Below are 22,345 nucleotides of genomic sequence, written 5' to 3'. Positions count from 1 at the left end.
AAAGAGGGGGTTGCAAAAATGAGATGTGGTGTGAGGAGAAATACAAACTGAAATAGAGAGAAGGAGAGTTTTAAAATATAATCTTAAAAAGATAAGATACAAGTGAGAAAAGCATTTCATCCAAGGTATAAAAATTGTTAAAGAAAATGTTTTTACTACAGGCTTTAAAAATAAAGGTACGAGATTCAATTTTAAATTTATTTATCTTCAAAGTGCACTTTTATAAATTTTACAAAGTAAGGTATAAAAATTTAATTTAAATTGAATCAAAAAATTACCTTGGATTTATTTTATGTAATGTACATTTTGTTGCAATTTAAAAACATTATCTTTCATCTAGCAATTAATGATATAGATATAAAATTTTCAATGATTTTTTTTTTTAAATGTGCAACAGAATGTTGTTTACATAAAATAAATCCATCTTTGGATGAAATGCTTTTCTAACATATATATATATATATATATATATTGATAGAAAAAAACCCTACATTTTGTTTTTCTAGATTTGAAGAAAGCTTTTAACAGAGTGTTAAGAGATGTTGTCTGGTGTACTTTGTGTAAATTAGGTGCAAATGGGTGGTTGATGGACGTCGTTCAAACAATGCATAAAAATGCTCAAATTAGCAGCACATTTAGTTGCAGCTTTAATGTCGCAGTAAGAATACATCAGGGTTTTGTACCAGGTGTGCTGTTTTTCATTGGGTCTTCGAAGCATTGTACAGAGAGTTTCATACAGGTTCTACAACAGAGATGCTGCATGATAATTCAATATCTGCTATCGAGGTGGTTCGGAAGACCTGTTACCTTGATGTTAATATCAGAACACAGGGAGGAGCAGGTGTTAGTGATTGCAAATGTTTGGAGTGGATGGGGTAAATTCTGGGAACTTCTGTCATTACAAACTAGCAGAGCGTTATCGCTGTCGACCAAGGGGAGAGTCTATCTGGCATGCTTATGAAGTGTGATGATGTAAGGAAGTAAAAACTTGATCAGTGATGGTTTGAGGACATGTGCTGTGAGTCTTAAAGAAGGATTAGATCTGATGACTTCAGATGACGATTAGATCTAGACAGTAGAAGGATATGTAGGCAGAACAGGAGACTTTGTTGGTTTGGTCACATTGAAATAATGGATAAGAGTTCTTGGGTTAATAGATGTAGAACAGTTGAAGTAATAGGTTCAGTTGGTTTGGAAAGGCACAGAAAAAAAAATGGGAGGGAATGATAAAGATAGATTTGCGAAAGATGGATAAATAAAGACTCAAAAAACAACCAAAAAAAAGTGATAACTCAACAATAATTCATACTTATTCACAAATAGATTTATGTTGCAATTTGTACAAATTCCTGTTATGACGTTTCTGAATTTTTGAGATGTGTATTGGTCATTTGTATTATTCATCGGACTACTGTTCTCATTTTCACATTTCAGTCGGTATAACCTCCAACCTGCTCCAGGTGTATTTTATTGAACTCCGGAATTTGGACGGAATTTCAAGCAGAACCCTTTATTTACTTCATGGGGGTAGCATGTTCTTCTTCCATCAGCCATGACTGGATAGAGGTCCTAAGTAATTCACAAATGTATTTTTTCGGTTGCCTACACGAAGGATTGAACCTTCAACCTCCAGGAAGATATCACTTTTACAATTGATTTTTCCCAGTACTCTAACCACTGCGCTATGGGTCCTTGCGAACCAGTCATAGCTGATGGAACAAGAGCATGCTACTCCCGTACTACCCCCTGAAGTAAATAAAAGGTTCCACTCAAAATTCCGTCCAAATTCCAGAGTTCGACATACACATTCCTGAGTTCGACAAGATACACCTGAAGAAGGTTGGAGGTTACATCGACCAAAACATTGTGAAAATCACACTCAAGATGAGAACAGTAGTCCGATGAATAATAATACAAATTCCTGTTAATCGCTTAAAAATGATTTTCTTATTTAAAAATAAAACTACTTGATCAATGTACATAATTTTTGGAATATGATATTTTTGTTTCATCAGAGGTATGTACGTCATACAGAGTTTTTCTTTATTATTTTGTTTTTTAATATAAAAAAATTCTGGATAAGAACCCATCGATTTTGTCAAAATAAAAAATAAATAAAGACTTACCTCGGTGTACACAAGATCCGCTCCATAGTCAAGAGCTAAAAGCCGCATGGGAAGAGTGCCGACTCTAACCATAGGCGCAAGAATATATTTATTCCTAAAATCAAGGGTCTTCTTATCTCCCGCCATGACAATAAAGCAAATCAAATCTAGAGGAAAAAAAAAGCGTAAAAATATTTGGAATAATTTTTTTTTCTTTTCGAGTAAACAAAATAAACAGAAATCAAAATATTCAACAAACGACTCAGAATTGAAATTCTACAAATCAGTCCACATCATCTACGCTACTGTTGAGGAGGCTTCTTCTTCGTTGACCAAAGTATGGTCCTGGTCAGCTCTAGGAGATCACCCCTCTCAGGCATTGCCTTCTTATCTTTTGAAAAGGGGTTAGTTTATTGCTTATCGCCTGAGGCACCCCTACCGGGGAATGCAGATGGGGTTGACTAGTCAATTTTTTTTTTTTTTTTTTACGAGCTCTTTCTCTAAGGAGCTTGGCCTTTTCAAGTCTCACATTCCTCACCTTGTGTCACATCTTCCTGCAGTGAGAAGGAGATGAACATCAATCTCTAGGTTCAAATTTACTTTTCCCCATAGTCTGATTGATTGGGGAGTGGGGGATAAGATGGGTACCGATGGTTTGGTTTGTTTTGTAGCATATCAACCATCTATGGATTATTCAATGCTAAATAAAATTGTCAAATGTAATTCTATATATTAATACGATAGCGTGCGTGTTATTTTCTGTGTCACACTTACATCCGGGTTGTTTAATTGTTCCTATTTACAATGCCTCCCCACGGGACAGAGTTAGACACCAGGGTCGTTTTTTAACGTGGAGAAAAGGAACAAAAATAAAAATTGTCTCAGTCGTGAAGGATTTCTCCTCCACTGATAGAGAACAAGAAATTGAAGTGCAGCATCTGAAGAACAGATACTACACTTTGATCTTGTCCCGAAGGCCAAGTAAGGGTTGTTTAATTGTTATGTACTTCCATTGCTTGTAATAAATAATTTTACCAAGAATTCTTAATAAGTTTTGGTTTCGGTTATAGCTAATGGCACTCAAGTCATCTATTTTTTTTATAAATAATTTGACTAAGAATTCTTCATGGTTTCGGTTTCAATCATAGCTGATGGCACTTAAGTCATCATTTTCCCAGCGACAAAATGTAGAATCCCTATGCCTGTTCTACAAGTACTTTAACGGTGAATACTCCGACGAACTGCAAGCACTTGTACCCCCTTGATGTAAATACCCCGGACAAACCCGACAAGCAGCTAAATCACACCCCTTCACAGTAGAGATCCCTAGATGTAAGAGAGCCTTCTACTCCAGTAGTTTCTTCCCCAGAACCGCTAGACTTTGGAATTCCCTTCCGGGTTCCTGCTTCCGCAACTGTACTGACATGCAGAAGTTCAAGTGTAACGTGAACCGACATCTTGCTACCCACATAGTACCCCTGTAGATTATGTCCCTGAAAGTAGCCCCCTACATAAAAGTGGCAATGTGCCTTGTTTGGGGTGAAAAGGTAATAAAAAATAATAATAATTTTACCAACAATTCCTCATAAGTTTTGGTTATAGCTAATGGCACTCCAATAATCTATTTTTTTTAAATAATTTTATCAAGAATTCTTCATAAGTCTTGGGTACGAGTTTAGCTAATGGCACCTTAGTAATCTATTTTTTTTTTATGAATAATTTTATCAAGATTTCTTCATAAGTTTGGGATTCGGTTTCGATTCAAGCTGATGAACCCAAGTCATATGGATATATTTTTATTTTTGAAATCGCAACTTTATAATATATAAAAATCTATAGAATATTATTAACTCTATAATAATATGTACAAAATCTGCAAGAATTAAAATATATTTAAGCATATTTTACGACCTGGCTACACCGGGTGTCCCTGCTTGCTTGGATAAATACTTTTGCAGTTTTAACAAAAAAGCTACAATGATATCAGAACATCTCCATTTACGCTGAATATCTACAGAATGCCAACATCAATATATTACATATGAATCAGTTCCCTGTGGAATTTCCACAGGTCCCATTAGTTCTATAGAATTACATTTGACAATGGTAGGATGATTATTTTATATTTGTAGTATGCATTGCTCTCAGAATACATTGCATTATGCTCAGAAAACATTACTCTTAGTAAATATTCCAAACTCGTTTATGCTGCAAAAATGGGTAAAAACGGTGAAACATTTGTAAAATTTAACTTACGATATCGCAACTATTTTTTAAATTATATTTATGAAATTACACATCTCTACAGACAAATTTATCTTTAGTTGACCTTTGACAACAAAATATTTTTGTTTACTAGCCAAAAAGAATAGTTACTAGCCAAACCCACATGATTTTTAGAATATGACATCTTCGTTCCATGACAAGTATGTACATCATAAAGATTTTTCTGTATTTTTTTTTTTTTTTTTTTAAATAAGTGTAATTCTAAATATACACTGGATTTTATGTTAAGACTTGAACGTATAAACATTCTAATTTCTTTTTAGATGTTTTTAACACACACACATCGAAAAATAAAAATATAGGAGTATATTGTTCTAATAGACTTTTATTGTTTAAATTGACTTCGCTTGTTTTATTAAAAAAAAAATAAAGATTGAAAAGATATTTTTCATTCAGTAACGAGCTTTGGACGATTGTCAGTGAAAAAAAAAAAACACTGAAAGTGTTTTATTTCTAGTCATCACTTGGGGGAAAAAAAAATCACTTGCAAATGCAACTGTTTCAATTGCAATGTAAAGCTCTGAATTAGTATATAAATAGCATTTAATCTTTCTTTTTTCTAATGATACTAGCAGGGGTACCTGGTGCTACTCAGGTGTTTGGAGCTGTGTGTTGAGCACAAAAAAACAAACAAAAAAAAACAGCATAAACAAGTTAGTAGGCAGGCTTGAACTCATGACAAACCCGTGACGTGAAGGCGGAAAACGAAAGTGAAAGAAAACGTGACATCTTATTGCTACGTTATGAAGCCATAGCAATGTCAATCAAAAAGTTGACTTGCTAAATGAATACATAGGTGCAGAAATAAATGTTGGCTGAAGGCCAATTCAGCTTCCACCATTTCATTTATTTGTTTCCCTGTGATGTTGGGGAAACCAAACTTCCTAGAAAAAGGGGGGACTCTCAAATGAATAGCAATTGTCTGATATGAAGAGTTTTCCCCACATTGATCAAAGTTAATTGCTTTCAAGACGTCCCGGCATGAAAGGCCACTAACAGCTTTGCTTTCGATTAGTTTCGCTTTATTTATACGAAAAAGACCAACAAACACGCAAAAGGACTGAATAGCATGAATTTTTTAAAAGTCACTGTAAATAAATGTAGATATGACGTCCGTTCGCAACTCGTAGATATTATGATCTAGGGAGTATATAAAAAGTTTTTAAAAAATAGTAACCCTCTCGAGAGCCCCCCCCCCCCGAAAAAAAATATCCTTTGTTGGACATACAAAAACATGCGCGGCTGTTTTGCCTTTTATCTATAGATAATCTTTTTTCACAATGATTAGCGCTTCTATATTATACAAACGGAAAAAATATTGAATTTCAAGTGAAACAAATGGTACCTATGTAATTGTCAGGTCTCAAATATCCAGAAGTTATGAAAAAAGATAAGGTAGAAAAATAATTATTAATGGAAATAGAAACTTGTGAAAGGAAGCAAAATCACTGTATTACACTTCCTAATGAAAGATAAGTTGACAGGGGAGACAATTAAATTTTGTTGCTTACGTCACATGACGAACATAATTGAAAATGTCGGACAAAATTTATTCCCCATGTAAACTTTATCAAAAACAGTTTTTCATTAACAGTTATTTTTTCTACCTTATCGTTTTCCATCATTTTGGGATATGTTACTATTTGTGATATGACAATTACGTATGTATCATTTGTTTCTACTTGAAATTCAATATTTTTTCCGTTTGTATAATATAGAAGCACCGATTTTTTTGCATGCTGATTTAAATCATGTAACTATTTTAACAACAAATGCCTTTAGTTCCATTTTTTTTCCAACAATGTTTCTATGCCATCCACACTCTTAATTAATCCACTTTTAAAAATAATTCCATTTCATTATGAAAGGCTTTTATTCAATTTAGTAGGTGAAGCATAGAATTTTAAGTTAATTTTCATAAAAAAATTTGCAAGTTCCAATTTTATAGCAATTTAGGGTTATAGTCAGCTAATGTACTTCCTAACTTCCAATGTAGTGCTACCGAAAGCGGTGACACGGCAAACCATTTCCTTCACTTTTTTCTCTTATGTCTCCCTTGTGCATGTACTAGTTTGTTTGTTTTTTATTATGTTTTCCGATCGTTTTTTTTTTGTGTTTAATAATCATTGAAAAGTTTTTTTTGGTCATATTTTAATTAAGAATTATTGAAGACACATTTTTTTAAATAAAACCTTTATTTTTTAAATTTTGTTATTGAAAGTGCAAATAAAGACTAACTGTGTTATTTTTATCTGTAAAATTTTGTTAATCTTTATTGGGGTTTGTTTTACTATACACATAGATTCGAAAAAGTTCTCAAAAAACAAATATATAACAAATAAAAGGCTAGATAAGTTACTTTTCTACCTAACTGAATAATTTTTTTAGTGTTTTTATTTAATGTAACGGGTAGCATACAGTGTTTACTGATGTATTTGAAAAATGCAAATGGCGGCATGCTCGCTGTTGAACACGGTAAGTTTGGGAAAACGAGTTTAAACAAAAAAAATATACAAAATACTGTTAGAAACTCACTGAATATATGTTACCGTGACATAGGCAGACATATATTCAGTGGGTTTCTAGCAGTATTTTGGGTAACTTTTTTGTTTGAACTCATTTTCTCAAACTTACCGTGTTCAACAGTGAGCATGCCGCCATTTTTCTTTTTTATGATTTTTGAACCGATTACATGTTTTAAAGTAAAACCACTAAAAACTTTTGCAGATAGGCAGAAGAGTAACTTATCTTGCCTTTGATAACATTTATTTTTTATATGTTTGTTTTTTTACCTCTTTTTTGAATCTATGTGTATAGTAACACAAACCCTTTTATTGTATACTTTTTAATATAATGTCCTTTTCTTATATGTTATTTCAAGAAATCACTTCACAATCGAAATACTGAAGAACAATTAAAGTGGAGGAACTAATTTGTCTTGTCACCACTTCTGGTAGTGCTATGCTGGAAGTTAGAAAATACGTTAGCTGACTATAACCGTGGCCTTCGTTATAAAGATGGCCGGCCAGCTGAAAAAATGACGTCATCGCCGAGGTCCCAACAAGCAAGATATGTGGAACTCTTAGACTGTCAATAATGAACAGTAATTTTTACAGACAGCGTTACAAAACTTCAAAATTGGATTAAAATAAAGAAATAAAGAAAGAACACGATTTATACTGAAACTCATCTAATATTAATAATAAAAAAATAAAAAAAAAACACAAGTTATTTGTTTAAGTATATTATAAGCAATTGAATATTTCGTTGTATTATAGATTTTAAAGATTAGAATGCGTTCTTTAATTACTTATAAATTACATTTTAAAAAAGTGAAGGAACACGATTTGATTTGAAATAAACTTGAAGTTTATTTAATATAATCAAATGAAAATTATGCATGTAAGATTATGAATATTTGAAGCAGAACACAAGCAAAACATTTGATATGAGTTAAGACAATAAACAAATATTAAAATTAAACTTTTTTTTAAAATCAAAATGAATATTTTTTTTAAATCAAAATGAATATTTTTTAATCAAAATGAATATTTTTTAATCAAAATGAACCACAATATTTTTTCAAAATCAAAAACAATATTTTTAATAAATTCATAAAATATTGCACAGTAAAAAAATTAACCTAAAGAAAAAATCATGTTTCTTATTTAAGATTATTTCACCACATAACAAAAATAACATGCAAAATCATTTTTTTATATCCATATTTTCAGTTTGTTAAAATACGTGGGTTTGTATTACTGTACACATAGATTCGAAAAAGTTGTCAAAAAACAAATATATAACAAATAAATGTTATCAAAGGCAAGATAAGTTACTTTTCTGCCAAACTGGATATATTTTTCGTGTTTTTATTCAATGTAACATGTTTATTCAGCTCGAAAAACATAGTGTTTACCGATGTATTCGAAAATTCCAGATGGCGTCTGATTCTCTCTTTAACACGGTAAGTTTGGGAAAAGGTGTTATAAATACAAAACCGGATAAAATACTGTTAAAAACTCGCTCAATATATGTTACCGTGACATAGGTTGACATATATTCGGCGGGTTTTTAATAGTATGTTGTATAGTTTTGTATTTATAACACCTTATCCCAAACTTACCGTGTTAAAGAGAGAATCAGACGCCATCTTGAATTTTCGAATACATCGGTAAACACTATGTTTTTCGAGCTGAATAAACATGTTACATTGAATAAAAACACGAAAAATATTTGGTAGAAAAGTAACTTATCTTGCCTTTGATAACATTTATTTGTTATATATTTGTTTTTGACAACTTTTTCGAATCTATGTGTACAGTAATACAAACCCAATTACGTTAATGAAATGAATTGTACTTATTTACTATGCCTCCCCACGGGACAGAGTTAGACACCAGGGTCGTTTTTTAACGTGGAGAAAAGGTACAAAAATAAAAATTGTCTCAGTCGTGAAGGATTTCTCCTCCACCGAAAGAGAACAAGAAATAGAATGCAGCATCTGGAGAACAGATACTACACTTTGATCTGGTCCCGAAGGCCAAGACTGTTTAAGACCACGAGTGAACGCGCGTTTTTTTTTTTTTTTTTAGTTTAGTTTCATATATATATATATATATATATATATATATATATATATATATATATATAAGTATTTTTTAATTTTATCTTTCTAGCTTTAAAAAAAAGTTTAAAAATTTTATCAGCCGGCATAATTTATTTTTAAATATTGAAAAATTTCAGAAAAATAAATTATTGTTAGATTTTTAAAACGTGTGTCAACAGCTTAAAAAAATCGTGTTTTAAAGAGTCGATGTTGTCTCGCATTTTCATTAGTTTTGTATGCTGTAAAAAAAATTTTTTTAATATTAGCAATTTATTTGAAGCTTCTTCTTTTGAATGGTAGAACATTTAGGATGATAATATTGAATTAAATTATAGTTACATCGTGTTAAATACAGGGGGGGGAGCACGTTAAAACTTACTTTGCTGAATGGAGATGGTGTAAAATCTTTTTTTTTTACTGCATTATAATTCTTTATCTTTCGGAAATGAAAATACTGTCACTTTTTGGTCCTTTACGATAATTTTCTCAGCAAGTTGGAACGATGCACCGTGAAGGCATTTTAATAAAAAAAAGAAATATTACACTGACTTCAAGACGTTACGAATGCCTACCGGTGACTACCGGTGTCACCGGTATGGACTATCCGTGATGACGTCAGCAGATTAAATTATTTTTGCCCACCGGCCATCTTGTCTTTTAAGACGGTCTTGCTATAACCCAGTTTAGTTTTTAAAATCATACCTTTTATGACATTTACATAAAGTAGGGTTTCCTCAATAATAATAATCAATAAAATTCATATAAATCTCATTTAACACTGCTCACAGTTAAGTTGTAATTATTTTTTTATTAATTTAACAAAAAATAGAAAACAATGCATGTTTATACATGATTTCTCTCCATCTTAAACATAAGACCCCTTTTCCTTTAAACTGGCATTGTAATAATAGCAAAAGTTTACTTCTTCTTTTCTCTCTTTTGCCCACTTTTTTTTTTCTCTCTTCTTCCTCTCTGTCCTTTCACTTTCTTTCTGAATAAATATTTACAATTTCATGTTAACTTTCCATTCATATTATTCAGATTCTTTGGTGCAAAGTCCAGTGAAAAATTCTTCAGTGCAAAGTTCTTATCTTGAGTATTATTTTTAAAACGTTTCGGTCGATGTGATCTCCGATCTCCTTCAGATATATCTTGTTGAACTCGGGAATCTTTCTGTTGGAACTCGGCAATCTGCCATTTTGAACAGCATGCTTTATTTAATCCACAAGGGTAGCATGCTCTCATTCCATCAGCCCTAACCCTAAATAATTCACAATTGTATTTTCAACCTTCAGAAGAACGTAACTTACAACTGACTTTCACCAAGTACTCTAACCACGATGCCACAGATCCTTACAGACAATTCTAGTACGCATAGATGTAAACATCACTATCAGGATATTATTTTATTCAATCTAGAGAAACAGAATTACAATAAGTTGCTACAATAAATCTACTGTTTCAGTTTAAAAAGACATTGTCAGGTGACAATAAACTTTTGGTCTTATTTGAAGGCAGTCCTTTAATGAAAATGGAAACCGAATTGAAAAAAATATATATATAAAAAAAAAAGAAGCTATTAACCAAGCCTACATGATTTTTAGAATATGACATCATCGTTCTATGACGAGTATGTACATCATATAGATTTTTATGTATCTTTTTTTTAATAAGTGTAATTTTAAATATACACCGAAATTTTATGTTGATACTTGAAGTTATAAACATTCGAATTTCCTCAGATGTTTTTTAAACAGCCTTTGTTAAAAAACAAAGTATATTGTTTTGTTAAACTTTTTATTGTTTAAATAATTTGACTTTGTTCGTTTTATTAACAGAAAAACAATTGAAAAGATATTTTTCACTCAGGAGTGAGCTTTGGAAGATTGTCAGTGAAAGAAATACAATCGCCAAAAGATAAGCGTTTCATTATTTCTAGTCGCCACTTTGAAAAATTACTCGCAAATGCGACTGTTTCACTCGCAATGTAGAAGCCTGAATAAACTCTTTGTTTAAAAATTGATTTCTTTTAATATAGCAAATCTCAAAGTTTTGATGTCAATTCATTTTTATTTTTTTTAGATGCAAAAAGTTAGATCATTTCACAAAATCATCTAATATCAGAAAGAAATCAACTTTTTTTGTTGTTGAAATTCCTCAGTCAAATATTAGTCAAGTATAAAAATCTTATGCTTGTATCTTTAATAGGTAACTTTTACAAAAGGTTTGGTAAAGTTTGGTACATTTGACCTGTTTTTCTGGCTAATGGTGCTTTGAACCATGCTTACATGTTAGAACAAGTGAAGCATGCATGGTCCCTCGTGAGTGCACAGTGAACGAGGCATAGAAAAATATGACTAAGTTCAGCATTCAGTATAACACAAAACACAATGCCCAACTAATTCTGAATGGGCATAACCCAACTACTAATTGCGATACCAAGATAAATTTAGTATATTTTTTTGTTTTGTTTTACATAATTTGAAGTACTATATATGGATACCAACAAAGTTTTTTGGTATATTTAAAAAAAAAACCATTCAGTTTGGGATACCTACTAATAGAAGGAAATTTTACAGAGAGAGTACCATTATTACTCGGGGGGGGGGGGGGACACTACTCCTAGAATACATTGCTCGTAGAAGGAAATTTCAGTGAGACTGGAAACACTAATCTTAGAAAAACACCACATCAAAAAAAAAAAAAAAAAAAAAAAAAACTCCCAAGGCATTACTTTCAGAACTTTCAGAAAACAGAGGAGCTGGAAACAACTCTCTCCACCATCTCAAAATGAACAGTTCTAAAGAGAGATCACATACTGGATAACCTGTTTTTTTTTTTTTTTTTTTTTTTCATTTAATTTGACAGAGAGAGTTTAGTCTCAAGGCCAAATGATTCATATTTGAAGAGTGGATAGGTGATTGATTAATCTAGTCAAGTGACTAGATAAATATTAGATACAGAAATATAGCAAGTTACAGCCAAGAAATGGGGGGGGGCAGATCTTAATCAGGTTAATTAAGTCATGTTTGAGCCCTTCTGAAGTTATTAGCGTAAAGCAACTCAAAGATGAATCCACAATAATACTGTTGCAATATTTTCAGCATAATATTGAGTAAATATTTTCAATAAAATAATCCATATATTCTTTTAATTGGAATTCATTATTGAGATGAGTATTATTTATATTAATTTATTTTTTGCAGACTATTACTCCGATCACCTGATGAAGGCCTGAGGAATAGTTGGCCGAAACGTCATGAAACAACAACTAATAAAAGATGAGAATAATAGTCCGCAATAAATAAATTAATATAAATAATACTCATCTCAATAATGAATTCCAATTAAAATAATATATATACCACTTGGTACGGACCCGACCATCAGATAATAAATAAATGTGGATTTAGAAGATCAAAAAATCCAACAAAAAGTGAAACAACAACTAAAAAAGATGAGAATAATAGTCCGCAAAAAATAAATTAATATAAAATAATCCAATTTTATTAAAATATTTGGCACAAGGTCAAAAAAAAGGGAGGGGGATCATGACCAATGCTAACTATGCTAACCTAGCTAGTTCTACGTTCACTCTTCTCTCACCAAAATACCACATTTATACGATACATTCTTCGCAATATACATCTTTCTTCTATCAGCATAAAAAATTGTTGCAATATTTTTTGTATAAATTGTGTAAGCATCTTTTGACATTAGCTCTCAGCTTCTGTCAGAGAAAGTGGGTCTTCATTCCAGGAACAAAAAATGAGGAGTCTGCGAGCTGAAAAGAAGGACTGACTGAACATGAAGTGAGAAAGACATTAAAAATAGATTATTTATTTTTAACATTATCCTCACTACTGTCGCAGTTTGATGGAGTCGGCTCTCTACTGTAAACTAAACTCTTTATATAGTAGTCAGCTATAACTCAAACACACCATCTTTCACAATCAATTTTACACTGTAAACTGCACACACTGCGTTTGTTGACATTTCCAAACTTCTGTATGTCAAGCCCTGATCATTAAGGAAAGCTGTTCACACATCAGGTGCAGCGGCTCACCGATGTTAAGTTGAATATATTCGCCAACTCTGTTTATTTCAAAACAGGGCCAATGCTTTCTCAAAGAGGGAAGGGGGGGTGATTTTGTAGTGTAGTTAACATAAAAAAAAAGGGGGTAAAAAAAAAATATATACAACAAGCAAATGTTAGCAAAGGCAACATAACTTACTTTTTTACCTACTTGTATATGTTTTTTTGTATTTTAACCGATTTAAAAGCACTTTTTACTGAAATAAAAATGATGTCCAAAACACCACATTAACAAAAAAAATGGCGACAAGTGACCATGCAAGGCCTCGAGAATCACTGAAAAATCGAATATTAAAAAGAAATACATCTAATGAAATATACAGTTCAATTGAACATAAAATTTTCGCCCAATTGGCGACAGTTATTAGCTGCATTTTTGTTTAATTTTCAACTTTTGAATGATTCATTATCGCCTGTTGCCATTTTTTTTTCTTCCAGTCTAACATGATATCTGTGACACCACTTTTTTTCTTTGAAAAAAAAAAAAAAAAAAAAAACAACTTTAAAATAAGTTTTTTAAAAAAATCATCTGGGTAGGTAGAAGAGTAATTTATATTACCTTTGGTAACATTTACTTGTAACATGATTTTGTTTTTTTTAATTCTTTTTTATTGTGTCAAGTACACAACAAAATCACTCTTAGCTGACAACAATATGAAACAATCTCCAAAGTCAGTTTATGAACAATACTTAACGATATTCCAACATGGCTGCTTTTTTATTTAAGTTGCAAGTTTAACTAACTATAAAACTATTCAACTCATTGTGCCACAGACTGAGCTCCAATCTCTGCTTTCTCCTTTTAAAACATTTGCAACAAGAACTCATCTCTCTACAATAAAATAGAACGTTCCTTTCTTCCTCCATGTGGCTAACATCAGGCAGAATTCCCATGAATAGAGTTTCTTTCCAAGGTCATCTTATATGTGAAACGCATTACCACTGGTTTGCTTCCTTGCAGACATGGTCGTCTTCAAATGCAATGTAAACAAATACTCGTCATAAACAATTTTCATAAGTAATCAAATTTTGTTCATTCCAGTCATTATTTTTAAATTTCTCATGATATTCTTCATCATTCAACTGACAATTCATTCATCTCATTAACTCTTGTCCTTGAGAGGCTTTTGCCTTTGATGAGTGGAGACTCATTAAATGATGATGTATGAATTTTCTTCACAGAGGTCCTGTGCAACGTGGTTATTAGATTTTAACGCACACCCAACATTGTGTATGAAAGTCTTGCAAAGAAACAAATGAAAGTGATTCAATACAAGTTTGTTCTTTTTCAGTTGAAAGGAAAGGCATTTATTACCAGTCGTTTCCACACCAAGCCACCTGACACACATTTTTCAAGCCAGCAACAATATGGTCACATTCCTGCTTTTCTCTTCAGAGTCGATTAACAGTTTCTTAGTCTGCAGCTTTAATGTCTGTAATCTGTTCAACGGTCATCTGACAATCTTGTAAAGGTTTGAAGGATTAACAAATCCTGCATTTTGTTTAAAAGTTCCTGTTGTGTTGCTACATGATTAAAAAAAAAACCCTGCCATGTCAACACATGCTTAAAAGTCTCTATTTGCCATATGTCGTTTTTTTCTCTTTTTTCTTCCTCTTCTTCCAATTCTGCTGTGACGTCATGCTTGCACCACAGCTTGGTCATTTGTATATGCGTCGGCAGCTTCATTACATCTGAATGTTCATTCTTAAAGACAGGATTTCAATCACACTGGCTATAAAGTGTCAATGTTACAATGAAGGTATAATAATGATGTGCAGCTTGTCCAATGCATATATTTTTTATGAAAATTACTCCAGACAAGCCATAAAACCACTGGATGCAAGAATCTAACAATATTCATAAATGACCTCCCCGACAAAATTGCCTCTGAGATGGGTATATATGCTGATGACACTACACTCTATGGCAGGCACGACAGGAAGACGAATGAACACATTTCTAAAGAAATGGCAGAAACACTAGAGGAAGACCTCCAATCTGTAGTGGAATGGGGACAAAAGTGGTTGGTCGCGTTCAATGCTACCAAGACTAAACTAGTTTCATTCAATAATTACAAGAAACCCTCTCTACCACCCATAGCAATGGCCAACGACTCTTTATCTGAGAGTCCATCTTTCAAACTCCTTGGCCTAACGTTCACAGGAAACATGAGTTGGAACAATTACATTGAAGGCATTGTCAGGGCCGCTGCAAGAAAGGTGGGCTCTCTCTACCGTGCTAGAAAACTATTAACACCCGAAAGTATCCTGTACCTCTATAAGGCCACCGTTCGCCCATGTATGGAGTATTGCTGCCACATCTGGGCTGGTGCATCTGCTACTAGTCTCTCGCTCCTTGACAAGGTTCAAAAGAGAGTCGCAAACCTGATAGGCCCTGAACTGTCATCTAAGCTTCAGCCTCTGTCCCATCGACGAAATGTTGCATCCCTCTGCCTTTTCTACAAGTATTTTAGTGGTGAATGCTCTGACGAACTGCAATCACTTGTGCCCCCACGACGTGAGCACCCTCGACAAACCCGACAGGCTGCTAAATCCCACCCCCACACTGTAGAGATCCCTAGATGTAAAAGATCTTTTTACTCCAATAGTTTCTTCCCCAGAACCGCTAGACTCTGGAATTCTATTCCAGGTCCCTGCTTCCCCAACAGTACTGACGTGCAGAAGTTCAAGTGTAACGTGAACCGACACCTTGCTGCCCAAATCCCTACATAGTACCCCAGTAGTTGTTGCCCCTGATAGTAGCCCCCTACACCAAAGTGGCAATTTGCCTTGTTTGGGGTGAAAATGTAATTTAAAAAAAAAAAAAAGAAGAGATTTAAAAAATGATTATCGCAAATAAAGGAGATGTCTACTGGCCTTAGTTTTTAAAAAACAAGGCTATAGGTAATGTTTCTGAATTTTTGAGATGAGGATTAGTTATTCGTATTGTTCGTATTGATCGGACTACTGTTCTCAAGAACCTGTGGTTAGAGTACTTGGAAAAATCAATTGTAAAAAATGATATTCTCCTGAAGGTTGAAGGTTCAATCCTCAGTGTGGGTGACCAAAAAATACAATTGCGAATTACTTAGGACCTCTATCTGACGGAACAAGAGCATGCTACTCCCTGTGAAGTAAATAAATGGTTCTGCTCAAAATTCCGTCCAAATTCCTGAGTTCGACAAGATACACCTGAAGAAGGTTGGAGATTATATTGACTGAAATGTTGTGAACATTACACTCAAGATGAGAACAGTAGTCCGATGAATCCAAATAATACGAAGGCTATAGGTACGAGGAAAACAGTCAGCATGAAAAAAGTTCCACAAGTCTACGGTTCTTAGGAAGAAACAACAGGAATGGGAAGCTGCATTACAATGAGTTTTTTTGGTTTTTTTTACACGGTGGTCACCACTTATCAAGGCCCGGAAGCCACTCAGGGATAAGGGTTATTGCAAGTACAGTATAAAAACAGTGAATTGATGGAGATCACTAAAGCAAACAAGTTGGAACAAAGGAATAGATCAAACAATTCTGAAGAACACAATATACAACTCAAAATTAAAAATTAAATAAAATGCTGGTAAAAACGTATCCAATAAATGTTATCAATCTTACAAAAATATGTTTAAGTATTTTGTTTGATTAATTTTTGAGCAATTATCAAGGTTCCAAACTGGCTGTAATGACACCATTTTTGTTTTCATTCGAACTTGACAGATTTTTACTACTCTTGTTTTTAAGTAAAAAACACTTTAAAATAAAACAAAAAAACTTATTCAGATAAGTAGAAGAGTAACTTATCTTGCCTTTGATAGCATTTATGCATTTTACAGATATATATGTTTTTTGTTTTCATGCCTTATTTTTTGTTTTTTGGGCTCTTTTAATTAATGCCCCTAAAACTTATGTTTGTATTAGTTTAAGGCAAAAAAAAAAAAACCCTGTTTGTTTCAAATTCTGTAGAAATACTGACATTATTTTGGAACTGACAAAAATCATTTTCTAATTTCACAAGGTTAATAAAGGCTAAAGGAGTAAACGCTGATAAAAAAATATGGTTTGGAGTCCCGATAAGGAGATGGTGAAGCACTGCAACACTTTTTCAGCAACTTCTACAGCTTGGTTCCAACCGTAATGGCTTGCCTTTCCGTTGAAATACCGTGAGGGGGACCCTGGTAACTGGGCAAACCTAAGTCTCCTTATCACCCGCCCAGGCCTGCATCAAAAGAGCTTGGACTGGATAGCCAGTACATTAGATGCAGAAAGCCATTGTCTCATGAGACAGAAGTTTGCCATCATCATCATTAGTAAATATTGTGTGTCAGACATATTTGTTTTTATAAAATATGGTGTAGCTGTGGACAATTTGAAAGTGATTTTAAAGCCTTTAAATTGGCAGACAGAACTTTTGTTTATTTAGAATTACATGTATTAAAAAAAAAAAAAACATATAGAAAAATCTTTGTCCGCTAAAAACTTTCGACAGACAGAACAAAAATTAACAAACTTGGTATTATATTGAAGCTCCACCCTCCGGACGACAAATATAAAAAAATTGGCCAAAAACGTTAATTTTTTCACCCTGAAATCAACAAACCATTTTTCACACGTTTTTTTTTTTCGGGGGGGGGGGGGATTAACATTCGTTTTTCTGTTTCCTTTTTTGTTTTTGTTTATTCGATTTTTACATTTAACACCGTTCGTTTGCCTTACGTTAGATTTTTTGTGTTTTTTTTTCGATGTTTTGATTACTACCCCACCGCCCAGGTACCCCCCCCACTTAAGTTTTAACGTTCGTTTTTCTGTTTTCTTTTTTTACTTCGCTTATTCTTAGGTTTTCATTAACACCCCACCACCCGACCACACACACCTCCAAACACTCGGGCAACGTCGGGGGTACCCCCCCCCCGCTAGTCTATTATTTAAATCCCACCTGTCTGTTTAAATGTATCTATGTATGTTTGTATGTCTACATAAGACTTTGGACAGAGGCAACAGATGTTCACGAGATTAGTATCATTTTGAAGCTCAACCCTTCGGATGACAAATATCGAAAAATTAGCTAAAAACATTAATTCCTTCATTCTCAACTGGGCACTTTTCTACTGTTTTCACCGATATTTTCGAAAGTCATCCCCCTCTTTTTGATTGACTAGCCTTAATTTAAACATTTGTCACTTCTAGTTTGGCAATGGACGCAACAGCAAAGATGTCATTTTTTTTTTCACATTCTTTTCCTCCTTTGCGGTACGGGTTCAAGCCTGTCTGCCTACTATCACTTTTTTTGCTCAACATACACCTCCAAACACCCACGTAATGCCGGGCACCCAGGTTAGTTCAAAATAATCACCATATTTTTGTCTGGATAGAATTAAAATTCATATGGCAAAGTCAAATCTGGTGCTTCATTTATACTTTGAAACTAATGATAAGCATTATGGTTGGATCATTCGACTGCTCCAGATGCAATCCTCTACCTGTATAAGAGTGAAATACATCCTAAGATGGAGCAATGTTGCTACATCCAGGGAGGCGCACACTTTCCTACCTGGACAGGATACAAAACCAACTTTGAAATGGTGTATGTCCTTTTCTCCTCCCTGCTACCTCTTTCTCACAGAAGAAACGTTTCAAGCCTATCTTTTCTCTGCTCTATTACCAGTGCTCGACTGAGCTTCACTCTATGCCCCCCTCCCTCCTGTAAGGTATTTACAAAAAACATCCGCCTAGCCACAACCTGTCAGCAAGTTCCCTTACCCTCTATCCAAAAGTAAATGAAAATTCCAGGAGCAGAGATTTTTCCCCTCCAGAATTGCTTGTCTGTGGAACACAATACCGCAGAACTGCTTCCCAGCTGACTATAACATGATAGCTTTCAAGTATAACATAAATAAATTCTTGATGTGTCGTTCTAGTAAATAAATTAATTCCTAGGTACTTATGCAGAGAAGATACTGTGCCGAAATAATAAGGCTATTATTTAGAAACCCGTTCTTAATACCGAGAAGGAAGGGTGTGTTGTAATTATTCTGTACTTTCACCTAACAATTTAATAAACAAGACATGCTGTAAAACTGGAAAATACTATTAAAAAAAAATTTAATAAATAGCATGGTACCTTTTCTGCACGAATACCAATTCCCACGATCTAATCAGTCTATGTTGAGACACTGTTAATCTATAATATAAATTTCATCCATCTGTTTAAATGTGTGTATGTATGTATGTATGTTTGTATGGCTGCCTAAAACTTTCAACAGAGGCGACAGATTTCATGTGATCGGTAGCATTCTGAAGCCCGACGTCTTGGAAGACAAATATCAAAAAATTGTCCAAAAACATTAATTCCTTCACCCTCAACTAGGCAGTTTTCTACAAGGAGGGGTCGATTTTTTGCAAGCCACTTTTGCAAATCATTGTATCGGTTGGATTGACTTTTCCTAATTCTAACGTTCAAAACTTCCGGTCGTGTCATGGAGTAGCGGTAAGACATCAGATTTTCTTTCACTTTCTTTTCCGCCTTCGCGTCATGGGTTTGAGCCAGCCTGCCTACTACCATTTTTTTTTTTTTTCTCAACACACACCTCTAAAACATCGAGGCTAGTATTCAGGAAGAGGGACATGATAATGACTACTCGGTTTAACAAGCAAAATGGGCGGTATATTCCAAAGGTACCTAAAATACAATTGAAGTTTTTTTGTTTTTTTTTTTACAAAGGCATCACCACTTATCAAGGCCAAGATGCCATTCGAGGATAAGGGTTAGAGAGTGTACAGTAGACAATTGGACAATAAAGTAATCATTAATAATGGAAATTCTGTAAATTTGTTAACTTATATAGAACGGCTCATCAAAAACTTGTTTACGTTAGACTTGAAGACAACCATATTGTAGTCAGCCCGAAAGCAGGAAAACGGAACACAATTCCATAAGCATGCAGTTCTAAGAAAGAAGCTTTGTTAATGGAATCTACGTTTAGGTTTAGGCACAGATAAAGAGTTGGGGAAATTATTGATAGTGTTTTCTGTTAGACGGGTGTTTCTTGTGAAAGTTTGGCAAGGGAGGGGGACCATAGATTGGAGCTCAGTCGAGCATTTGCCACGAAAATAACGATAAAGCAGAGACAAACTTGCAACATCTCTTCTGTGAGAAAGAGGTTGCAGGGAAGAGAAAAGGACATCTCCTACGAGACTACAAAGTCTATTTTGAACTCTATTAAGGCAGAATAAGTCCTTTTTAGCAGCTCCTGCACAGACGTGGCAACAGTACTCCATCCTTGGACATATCTGGCTCTTATATAGATAGAGAACTGCATCAGCAGTGAGATATCTACTGGATCGATAGAAGGATTCCACCATTTTTCCAGTGACCTTGGCAATGGATTTGATGTATGTGTTCCATTTTAGATCAGGAGTAAATGTCAAGCCCAGAAGCTTGTCAAAACATGACGCCTCCCCAAGGCGAGAGCCATTCATTTCAATTGATGCCAGATGAGGATCAGAGCGTTGATGATGTAAAGATAAAAGCTTGGTTTTAGATGCATTAAAAGTAACTAGCCATCTTTTTCCCCATTGTACCACTTGTTCAACATCAGAGGAGAGAGAATTGGTAAAAGTAAAAAAAAAAAAAAAGAAGAAAAGTAAACTTGGTATAAGTAAAAAGTATTTGGTTAACAGGCATAAAGTTCATTGAATGTTACTTCCGTTTAAGAATTTTTAAACCAACTGTTTTTATATATAAAGTTCTCAGATCTATTATGAAATTAAATAATTATGAACAGCTGGGAATTATAACATTTCATTAAAATTATATTATAGTTAGAAAAAATATACAAAAAATGGGTTTAAAACGTATTGAAGAGGTTGCGTTAGTGGGCTGGCGCTGCTGAGTGCTGCAGTGCACGCACGCCCGTTAACCATTTATTTGTTGTTGTCAAAAAAAAAAAAATAAATAAAGGTGCGATCACGGGGAAAGTGGACTCTGCGTAAACGAGGTTCTTTTCTTTCTTTTTAATGGCTGCCATCTGAAAGTGCAAAAGGCCTTCTTTCACTTTCTTCGTATATATATATCTCATAGACTTTTTTTTTTAATCGCGCGCGCATGTACTATTTTATTATTTTTTCATACAAATTCAAATAATGCTTTTAACCTTTTTTTTTCTTTTTTGTCTCAAATCGTACCTTTAAAAAAGTTTCCGTGATTAAATAAACCAATAAAAATCTTTGTGTATGCGTTTTCAGGGAGCAACCATTAAAAAAAAAAAAAAAGTTTACGCAGGGTTCACATTCCCCGTTAAGTACCCAAGGTGCTTGTGCAATTTATTGACCGTGCTATTTTTATATAGCAATTTATTGACCGTGCTATTTTTATATAGGTTTTTCAACTTCAATTTTTATGGTATCTTTAGTTTGTTAATTTGTTAGGTGAAAGTACAGAATAGTTTTGTTTTTTTTAAGACCCTCCCCCCATGTTAAGAATAGGTTTCTAAATAATAACGTTATTATTTCAGCATGGCTCGTAAACTGCACAAGTACTCAAAACTTTTCAGGTGAGAATATGAGTGGGGGGGGGGAGTGTTTTTATTACAATAATTACTCCCACCCACGAAGGCAGAGTTAGACACAAAGTTGGTTTTTAATGTAATGAAATATAGCTCCTCAAAACGGAGCACTCTAAATTGTGGTCAAAATTAAAATTGCCTCCGTCCAGAAGCACTTCCCTTCACTGACCGAGGACATAAATTACGTAAAGAAGCATCCGAAGACCCAACGCCACTTTGTTGTACAAATGTACACACGTGGAAAAATAAAGAATAAAACCGCCGATCTCTAAACGCTAACTTTTAAATTAAAATATCAAAACAAACTTTACATTGATGACAAAAATATATATACATATATATAAAATAATGTTAAAAAGAAATGATAGAGTTCCTAATAAGGTTTAGCCGATACGACCAAGAAATACTTACGGTGCGGGGAGGATTTTTGTAATGGTCGAGGAAAGCGTTTAGAGTTATCTCCCTTTTGAAACCCGAACCAAAACTTCTTTATAATCACCCCGCCACGCTCAAAATATAAATAAAACCAGGTAAAAATCTATAATAATCTCGTTTGCTCTTTTCATGTTTTTGCAAAAGTGCAGAATAGTCAACAAAGATCTCTTTTGTTTTCCTCATGTTAAGAATGGGTTTATAAATACTAACGTTATGTTTCTGATTTTTTTTTAGATGAGGACTTGTTGAA

General features: G+C 33.6%; 1 protein-coding gene across 3 annotated transcripts in view; it reads right to left on the bottom strand.

Annotated features, from left to right (window-relative positions):
- LOC145297716 (tRNA-dihydrouridine(20) synthase [NAD(P)+]-like) overlaps positions 1-22,345 on the bottom strand; it is a 255,634-nt gene that overhangs the window by 214,173 nt on the left and 19,116 nt on the right. Inside the window, exons 1-2 of one of the 3 annotated variants that reach the window (XM_080143926.1) lie at positions 22,072-22,219; positions 2,127-2,272 (exon numbers count right to left, since the gene is read on the bottom strand). In XM_080143926.1, coding sequence (XP_080000052.1) covers positions 2,127-2,252 — 126 coding nt within the window. In that variant the 5' untranslated portion in view covers positions 2,253-2,272; positions 22,072-22,219. Of the gene's footprint in view, positions 1-2,126; positions 2,273-22,071; positions 22,220-22,345 lie in introns of those variants that run through there. The other 2 variants (XM_080143927.1, XM_080143929.1) reach the window with 2 other exon arrangements.

Source organism: Euprymna scolopes, chromosome 18, assembly GCF_053919585.1.
Source record: "Euprymna scolopes isolate OS-2025 chromosome 18, ASM5391958v1, whole genome shotgun sequence".
NCBI classification, from domain to species: domain Eukaryota; kingdom Metazoa; phylum Mollusca; class Cephalopoda; order Sepiida; family Sepiolidae; genus Euprymna; species Euprymna scolopes.
Note: the sequence above shows the minus strand (reverse complement) of the source record. Positions and strands in the feature narration are given on the sequence as shown.